Here is a 10,353-nt window from a genome sequence, read left to right as displayed (position 1 = left end):
ATATATATATATATATATATACCACAACCTCTTCCTCAATTTGATTCACACCTTTAAGTAAGAATTAACTAATATTTAATTGTTTTTCAAGTACTAACTTCCAAGTCTCCAATATTTTTATTTTTTATAACAATAATATATAAAATAATTTAAAAAAAATACTAATTAAAAAATATATCTTTCAACTAAATTTCAATTATATGTATTTTGAATTTTCTAAAAAAATATAAAAATTAAAATAATAATATGATAAACTCAACAAAACAAAATTGAAATCAATTAATTTTTGTAAAATCAAATACACGATTTGCATTTCGATCTAAATAGGAGTATTTTATTTATAGTAATATCAATATTCGAGAGTTTGTTGCGTGAAAAGTGTAACTTATAACAACATGTGCTTAGTTAATTATGCTTTAGATTTTTGTTTATAGTTAACATTGATAAAATACACAAATTTTTCAACATGTGCTTAGTCCATTTTTCAAACTACTCCGTTGTAATGGGTTCACTCTTGATAAATTTACTCAGTTCTCTATGGATCGCGGGAGTATCGATAAGGTAAATTGTTGCATTTTTTTTTTCATGCGCAATAATTTTCAACAATGATCGCTCTTGTATACAAAGAAAATATATGACATTCAAATTAAATAAAAAACAAAAATAATAATTAATTGAAATGTTTTTAATGCACTATAAATAATAATTAATATAACATACCCGACCAAACCACATTCTAGCTGAAACATGATGATGATATCGTGTAAGGACGGACAAATCATACGGTCCTTCAGGATACCGTGTGAGCTCACCAGGTCCATGAGCTCCATCTTGCCCCTCCTCCATATGCTCTCCCTCATGAGCAGGTGCAACCTCCTCCTACTCATATACCTCCACGTGCTCATTTATCTCCACTTGCCCATGTACCTCCTCCTCCTTATGCACTATATGAGGCTCCTCTTGCTGATGGGTACTCACATTTGGGATCAATCAATGATCATGCTCTCCCTCACCATCGTCTTCGATTATCATTTGTCTTATTCTCCTTGAAGCTGCTGGTCGAATCCTCTCTAGAGGATTCATCATGGATGATGTAGAAGTATCAGCGTTGCGTGTAATTCGTATGATTTTGTCGTCTCTTCCTCGTGCGCCCACTGAAAAATTGAAAAATGAAAAGAAATAAATCACAATTGGTAATAAAATCATAATTAATTAAAAATAATAATAATAGAACTTCCAGAAAGTTTGAGGTTTAAGATTTTCGGCAACTACCGAAAATGTTAAACCAAGTTTCCCGGTATTTATATGGTTTAAATTAAGTTTTTCGGTACTACCAAAAAAGTTGAAAAAAGATTTTTGGAAGAGGTTTATGTACCAGAAAAGTTGAAAAAGAATTTTCGCAAGTAGCCTATGTACCAAAAAACTTAAAAAAAGTTTTCCGGAGTGTATTTTGTGTACCAGAAATCTTGAAAACAAGTTCTCGGAAGATTTGGAAAAAAACTTACTTTTTTTTCCGAAAATGTTGGAAAGGTGAAATTGTGAATTTTTTTGGAGTTTTATATATTAAAATTAACTAAAATTGACTATATATCCCTTCTTATTATACTTTTATTCATGTCTTACTATCTTCATAATAAAACAAAAATTAACATCTTCATTTGTCTAAAGGAATATTTTAAATATTGAACTTTCCATCACTCAAAGTATTCAATTTTGAAATTATCCTTAATTGGATAAATGAAAATTGAATTTTTATCTTTATCGTGATCAAAGAAAAAAAAAAAGTTTTGTTGAGTCAATTGTTAAATTTAAAATGTTGGTATATTTATATTACTTTGGTCTTAAGTCACTATTTGATTCATAATGTTTTGTTTTTGTTAGACTTTACTACTAAGGTATGTCCGTTGATTGATTTTTTTAAGGTTAAATTTCTATTTTGATATATATTTGATATTTTTAAAAATTTAAAAATAGTATGATATTATATGTTGATTTATCATATCCGACAAAAATGTTGGAGCAAAATGCAAGCAATATGTTTTAAAAGATAGACAAGAGTTGGTATTGAATATTTGAAAAGACATTATGTATTACAGTGATAAAAAAGAGTACATCATACACTTGCATATGTTTGAGCAATCATGTGTCGATAATAAAGTGTCTGTTGACTATGTGAAAGAAACTTGGTTGACTCCTCATAAGGAAAGGTTTGTTGAAGTATGGACAAATCGAGTGATGCATTTAGGGAACACAACGACTAACAGGTATATCATGTGACTCTAAAACATTGATTTTGTAATTTTATTATATATTGTTGAATTACTTAATGGTGACAATTTATATGTAATGATAGGGTTGAGTCAGGTCATTGGAAACTGAAGTTAATGTTGGAACACAACATGGGTGACATGTGTAAATGTTGGGAGTGTATGATCAACATGATAAAGTTGCAACACAAAAAAAATCAAGGACTCATTCCAACTACAAGTTCAATGTGTCCACCACCTGAAAAAGTCAAAACCCGAGTGAAGAAGAGTAAGGGTAAGAAGTCGGATGGATATGATGTATATGATGTATATCGAGACCCTTCTTACTTTGAGCATGTTAATGTTAAGACAAAATCTCAATTTAATGTTTTGATGAAAATAAACAAAAAGTTAATTAAGAATGTTAATTATGATTATAAATGTTAGGTTAATTTAACCTATACTTTTGAGTGTATTAATTTAAAGATATGATTTAAACAAAACAAAAAAATTAACATAAAAAGGCAAGAAACTGAACAAACAAGAATGGAGAACATTCTTAACAAAATCTGGAAAAACGGAGAATGTTCTCCAGTTTCAAGAATGATAATCACAACTCCAAAATCAATCAATCTCCACTAGTTAAAAGAAGTTTTAGCCTATGGATTTTACATCTATATCATCAATATTTGACAAGGAACAAACTGACATGATCAGATTCAAAGAAACTACTGAAATCACAACGAGAGAAGATCACAAATTAGCAAGAGCAAACATATATGAACCTTTTGAGACAAAATCTCAATTTAATGTTTTGATGAAAACAAACAAAAATTTAATTAAGAATTCTAATTATGATTCTAAGTGTTTTGATATCAAACATCACAAATCAGATCAAAGAAAGTAGTTCTGGAAAAAGAAGATTGATTCTGGAAAACGAAGATTGATCTTGACCTTCTGCTGAGAAACGAAGAACGATCTTCGTTTATGGCAGAAACAAGTATAATCTGTTTCCTTGAAAAAGATCAATCCTGGAAACAATATTCATCTTATACTCTCATATAGAATCAACAAAAGATCAATACAAGTCACATTTGTTCCAGAATTTGAAGAATCAAAGACATGCTTCAATAAAGGCATATCACAAAGATCATTCTTCTTATAAAGCAAATGCAAGTACAAGACTACAAGTAGCAAAGTACACTACTGATTTGAACTATTCTAAAGCCTGCACACATAACAGAAAAGCATGTACTCAAGGCTGACATACTGACACAAATCATAGAGTACAATGGTAGTTCATCACAAACCAAAAGATCAATCCTGGATCGATCCTTTGATGCAGCTGATCAATCTTGTTTTTGGTAGAATTTATCCAACAACTCTTTCATGACAGCTGGTCCCTTTCCAACTACCACACGAGCTGTCCTAAGCCTTCTTGGAGTCTATAAATGCAACTGCAAGTTGAAGAACAAAACACAACAATCAGCACCAAGCAAAAGATCAATCTTTTTGATCATACTCAAGTGTCTCAAAATCTTTGTTTTAATCTTTGTGTTGTAATCATTTACAACTGAGGTCTATTTACAGAATATATTTCTCAAACAAGAGTTGAGTAAATATCCAGATTCTAAATAGTCTCAAATCCATCACTTTGTAACTCAAGGTTGTTTTGTCAAATCTTGAGTAAATTGCAAAAATCCTTTCATGTTTTGAAAGGTAACTTGTTAAAGCCTTTCCAAAACAGTAAGGTAGAACTGAAGAAATCCTTTCTAGGTAGAAGGGTAGGAATTGTGTAAAGATCAAGATTGATCCATGAAAACCAAGAACGATCTTGGTTTAAACAGTTAGTGAATCTCACGGTTGTGAGGACTGGACGTAACTCGGATTGGGTGAACCAAGATATATCCTTGTGTGATCTCTTTATCTCTATCTCTATTTATTTTATGCTTTACAATCATATTTTATATTGATAAAATTGATATTGTTGTTTCAACAAAACCAAGATCGATCTTCATCACTGTCAAGATCAATCTTGGATTGAGATCTTATTTTTAAAACAAATTTTTTAAAAGGGGCAATTATAATTCAAACCCCCTTCCTTATAATTGATTTTTTTGTTATCTTCACCTTCTCTAGCTTGACTGTCAAGAATGATGAACATTCTTGACAGCATTCTGATCATTCTCTAGCATGTTGAGATTAATCTCCAGCATGCTAACATCACTCTCCAACATGTTAAACATCAATCTCCAGAATGATAACATCAATCTGCAGAATGATCATCAGTCTCTAGAATTATCATATTAGTCTCCAGAATTATCAGATCAGTCTCCATAATTATCAGACCAGTCTCCAAATTGATCATCAATCTCCATAATTTTCAATAAACATTTTGCAGCAGTTCATCATCATTCTCCAAGCTATTTTGGCAGAATCAAATCTCCAAATTGAAGCAATATCATCAACAAATATATATATATATATATATATATATATATATATATATATATGAGGTATAAAGGATCATTAAACACAAGATAAATCTGATCAAGAACAAAGAAACCATCCCAGTCAACAAAGTTTAAATTGTGTTCAAAGGCTGAAATATTTGTATTCATATAAATTAGTTTTGGTCATATTTGACAGAGCACTACCAACAACTCTTTTGACCATTATTAAATGCTCTAAAAAGCCTATAAAAGAAAGGTCAAGGTCAAGGAAAAATTAGAGTTTCAAGTACTAAGCAATTCATTACTCATTTCAGTCATACTTGAATTTCTCTCACTCATATACATTGAATCAATTATGATTTTTCCCATTTGATTCCTAGAATCATTCTCGTGTATTTATATTTCAAAGAATCAAAACTCAACAAGTGTTGAGCTTTCTCAGATTCTAACAAAACAATCTCATCATTATTGTAAAACTCAAACTATAAGAGTTTATTTTAGTTTGGGTAGATTGTAACAAATCATATCAAGGTTGATATGTGACTTGATTGAACTCATTTTTGGTTGAAAAGGTTTTAACTTTGTAACAGATCAAGGTTGATCTAGACTAGGTGTTGTAAAACCAAGAAGGTTCTTTATTTTAAACATTTAGTTGAAAATCTCACGGTTGTGAGGACTGGACGTAACCCGGGTTGGGTGAACCATAATATATCTTTGTGTGGTATCTCTTCCATTATCTATTTACTTTCAGTCTGATTGATTATCAAGTTAAATACATAAACTAAATTACTGACTTTAACTAACCAAGAATGTTCTCCATTTTCAGTTTTCACAACCAATATCAATCTTGAGTTATTCTCTTAAGTTTTTAACAGGAATTTTAAAAGGGTGAATTTACAAATCAAGCCACAATTTCTTGTAAATTGACATTGCTATTTCAGTAAATGCAACATATTGTGAAGATCCTGGTTCTTAACCATCTCAGTCATCAAAGAAGAGACAAACCTCTCAATCAAAGAAACAACCCTCTCAATCTTCAAAGCATTAAGTTTGGAGACAATTTTCTGATGTTATTTAGTCATACATTGATGACATATTTGATGTGGCAGCGGATAGAAATTGTGGTTTTCACGCTATTGCATTATTGCATGCACACAATGATGAGTCTTGGTCTTTGGTCTGCAATAGTATGGACCATGAGATTGTTTCTCATATAACTCCATATGATAGATTGTTCCCATGACGCATTAGAGAAGTAAGAGATTCGTTGAAGATATTCGGCTTAGGTCTTCAACCCAGAGATAAATGAATGTCCATACCTGATATGAGTTACGTGATAACGACCTCATATAATATTATTCTCGTCATGTTTGGTCAGATATTTTTAATGACTTTCTTTCCTATGTGGGGTTCAAATTTAGGATCGACAAAATATGATCGTATGATATGTATTGGTTTTGTTGATGGAGATCATTGGGTTCTGGTAAAACTATCTTATTTTCTTATTTATTAATTTTTTAAATAATCAAATGAATTTTTAAAATAATCAAATGATCTTATTTTGTAGTTAAAGATGAAAGATGGATGGCCAATGTTAGACATTACACCAGGTTGGAAGCAATATCGCACCGATGAAGCAAGTTCTTGGGCAATAGCACATACAAGCGTCTACAACACTAGAGATATTTATTAGGTTGTGTGCCACATGTTACCCAAAATCCACCTAGAGAACTCGTAGGTGCAATATCATTAGATGAAGTTTAATGCTTTAAAACTGTTACAAAATCACTTGTTATTAATTAATTTTAGTTTACTATCGCTTGATTTCATATTGTAATTTATTTATTTTATTTTCCTTATATTTCATCACAAACAATATAAAGTAAACGACATAACAATAACACTAAAAATAGATTGATATGAAAGCAAACTAACATAAAGTGTTTCAAATTTATGTTCACAAGCACAATGTTTAAAAATAAATAAATAAATAATATAATAAAAACTAATAATTAAAAATAATTAACATAATACTTAATAATTAAAATTAAATATTTAATACCTGAAACAGCGGCATATATCTACTTAGTTGTTTGGTGTCATAATAGTAGACATCTGAGAGGTAGTCATAAAGGACTACGAGTGCAGCAGTACCCCGTTTGTATTTATTTGTATCATCTAAATGTTTGAGAGGTATTTTCCTCCTTTGTAGCAACCTAATATTAATTTATTTCTCATTCATTTCTCTCTCGTCTCTATATCTGATAATAACAGTAACTTTATTTTTTATACTGATTTCTTTTGCCCAATTCACAACAGCGTTCTTTGTATCAAATATCTGAAATAAAATAAATTATAATTAATCATAATAATATTTTTTTTACAATAATAATATTAATTATATTTATTCATACCTGATCTGTGTCAAAAATATTTGTAGTAGCGACACATGTTTTGTCCATTAATAGTAGCGGTTTATCAATATCTGTTAACATTTTAAAAAAATTAATAAAATTCAAAAAACTTAAAATATTAATTTAAAAAAATAGTTATGTACCTGAAAACTTGCATATGAAGTTTTCCGAAATACGGTTCTATACCGGAGAACTTGTCAATTAAGTTTTCCAGTGCACACTTTTTCTCGTCTGTACGAGAAAACTTTTAAATTTTTTTTTTTGGAAACACATTGTATACCGGAAATGGTATTAAAAGTATTCCCGGAAGTTACCGGAAAACTAGGACCTACCGGAAAATATTTTTTTTTGCTCCAGAAATGATAAAAGGGTGAATAAAAAATTAACTTTAGTTTTGTGAAATAGTAAAATAAATTTTGTTAGTATTTTTTTGACATTTTGAAAATTTTTTGGGGTACAAGACAAATGTTGGAGGTAGAGGGTAAATTTTTCGATAAACAATGAAAGATACAGATTGAGAAAATCTATAAGAAAATTTTACCATATACCTCTCTTTTATCCATGTATCCCAAAAAGTAAAGGAAAATACTAAAACACCCTGGTATATATAAAAAAAATACTATTTTTTTATTTCTTCATTTCAACATTTCAGGAATGTCACAAGTAACTGTTAAAAAAATGTTTTTTTCCGAAACACTTGTTTTAACTTTTTCAGAAAACTTATACTACCGACAAACTTCAACGCAACATTTCCGGAAGCTACTGGAAAACTTCATCCACATATTTTCCAGTAGTTTTTTATTTTTTTTATAAATATTTTTTACAATAATTTTTTTTTGTTTTAATTTTTTATATTAGTATTTATTTAATACGTGAATTTGAATTTTCTGTTTTCAGAATGATTCTCTGACAAATCTCAGTTTGAATCTTTTGTTTTGGAAAGCGTCTCACAGATCACGAAGACAACAATTTATGGTATATTAATTATTAATTATGGTATATTAATTATTGAATGGTGTATTAATTATGAATTATTTATAGTGTATTAATTATTAAAAAATATTTATGGTGTGTTAAAAGGAAGGACATGTACTGGAAAAAGTTGAAGAAATGTTTCCGCTAATACAATAATATATTTTTACAATATTATTATTAATTATAATTATTCATACGTGATTGGTGTCAAAAATATTTGCAGTATCGACGCATGTTTTATTCAATAATAGTAGCAATTTATCCATATCAGTTAACATTTATAAAAAAATAATAATAATTGGTGTGTACCAGAAAGCTTTTCTATAAAAATGAAATTATTAAAATAATTATATATTGTATGTGATTTCAACATTTTTTAATAAAAATAAAAAAAAAATTAAATTGTAAGTCTTTTAAAAGATAAAAGACTTATATAAAACAAAAAAAATTAAAGACCTAAATAGTATAATTAAATAAAATAAAAATGTAACTTTACGAATAAATCCTTGTTGAAGAACAAAGGAAAGAAAATCTATAATAGGATTTGTTACTGGGCATGCTAAAAACCTAAATATATTTTTATAATATTAACTATAATTATTTGTAGTATGCATGTTTTATTAAATTATAGTAATTTATGGATTTGTTACTGGGCGGGTAAAAAACAAGACCAGGCTCATACTAAAAACACTCAGCTTTCTTATTGCCTATTAAAGAGGACTAGTCTCTTTAGTTAGGTTTATGTGAATTTGAATGAATTGCGATTCCTTCGATCCTTCTTGCCCAATGTCCATGGATTCACTCTTGCTCCCCGTCACCCAATCACCCCCGGAAATCTGCGATGACAATCGGCTGAAATCGGTGCCGGATAAGCTATCGGAACTGGTACTGGAACCATATATTGCATCGGATACGGAATCCGAATATGAATCCGAATCCGAATTCGTATCCGAATCGGAATCGGAGTCGGAAGTGGTACCGGAACAGGAACAAGAACTGTTACCGGAACAGGATCCAGAACTGGTAGCGGAACAGGAACCGGAATCTGAATCGGAACCGGAATTAGACCCGAGATCGGATTGGGAGTTAATACCAATTGAAAAGTTGACGGTGAATGATTTGGCTAGCCGTTATAACGATGACCCTTCTCCTTTTTGTTTTGGATGTACGCAATTTGTGTATAAGAATAAAGCTTTTCTTAAAAGAGAGGAGGACATAAAAAAAGCCAGGGCTGAGTATTATAAGCTCGCTCGTGGCGTATCTGTACGTATCTTTCTCTTTCTATCTTATTTTGTTTTTTATATTATTATTAATATCTTACTCTCATCCTGCACAGCCCTTCGATGCTATTCCTATTCCACCCTTAGCATTTGCTGGTCGTTGTGGCTGTAACTTACCCTCTCCCGTTGAATTAACAGAACAACGTCGCCACCTTCTTACTCACCTCTCCAATCTTGCTCTGGAAATGTTTAATGCTAAGAATCAGGTTCTAAACTACTTACTTAACTATCAATATACATAATAGTTTATTCATTCATCAACTTCATTAATCTTTCTCTCTTATTTAGGGTTCAAATTTCGTGTTTGATGAACTTGTCAAGGCAGCCTATAGTGCATTTCCCCCTACTTATTACATTACCTTTAAAGCAAACGATGCTGACCATCCTCAACCTTCCGACAGCCCTGCAACAACTTTCCAGGCCCAACTCTGGAACATGGTGGCTAGAAAGGGTCCGTATATGGTCAAGTCCTGTTCCATTAAAACCTAACACCCGCACCATGGTATGGTAGTCCGAGGGACACATCTTAGATGTGCTAAAGGAGGCCATCACCTTCCAAAAAAAATTTCTTCAGAAAAAAAAATAGTTATACCTAAAATAATATTTATTTATATGGTATATATAACGAATGTCTCACTAATAATATCAAATTGTAGAGTAGTTTAGTGGTAAATAAGGCTTTTATAAGCCGTATGTCCTTAGTTCAAGTTTCTATGATAATGATTTTGGACATCAAAATTAAATATATAAAATTATTTGAAAATATTTTGTTTTTCTTTGTTTATTTTTTTTAATCTATAAAATATCAAGTTTGAAATATTGACTGTTCGAATTTGATTAGATAATTCAAATGTGTTTGTGGGCATGCAGTCTTAGGATTGTGACTTCACATAATTGTGTACATTCTATTCTAGGATAATCAGTTTTCTTATAGACATAAAAAAAAATTGAAAAGAAAAGTTTAAGGACTTCAAATTGATAGAAA

General features: G+C 30.1%; 1 protein-coding gene across 3 annotated transcripts in view; it reads left to right on the top strand.

Annotated features, from left to right (window-relative positions):
- Positions 1–10,114, top strand: part of LOC113786567 (uncharacterized) — a 26,927-nt gene extending 16,813 nt beyond the window's left edge. Inside the window, exons 1-3 of one of the 3 annotated variants that reach the window (XM_012716338.3) lie at positions 8,736–9,355; positions 9,507–9,574; positions 9,657–10,114. In XM_012716338.3, coding sequence (XP_012571792.1) covers positions 8,842–9,355; positions 9,507–9,574; positions 9,657–9,857 — 783 coding nt within the window. In that variant the 5' untranslated portion in view covers positions 8,736–8,841 and the 3' untranslated portion in view covers positions 9,858–10,114. Of the gene's footprint in view, positions 1–8,735; positions 9,356–9,424; positions 9,575–9,656 lie in introns of those variants that run through there. The other 2 variants (XM_004502088.4, XR_012162979.1) reach the window with 2 other exon arrangements.
- Positions 10,115–10,353: the final 239 nt, after the last annotated feature.

Source organism: Cicer arietinum, chromosome 5 (genome assembly GCF_000331145.2).
Source record: "Cicer arietinum cultivar CDC Frontier isolate Library 1 chromosome 5, Cicar.CDCFrontier_v2.0, whole genome shotgun sequence".
NCBI classification, from domain to species: Eukaryota; Viridiplantae; Streptophyta; class Magnoliopsida; order Fabales; family Fabaceae; genus Cicer; species Cicer arietinum.
The sequence above is the reverse complement of the archived record's forward strand: the minus strand, read 5'-3'. Positions and strand labels throughout refer to the sequence as shown.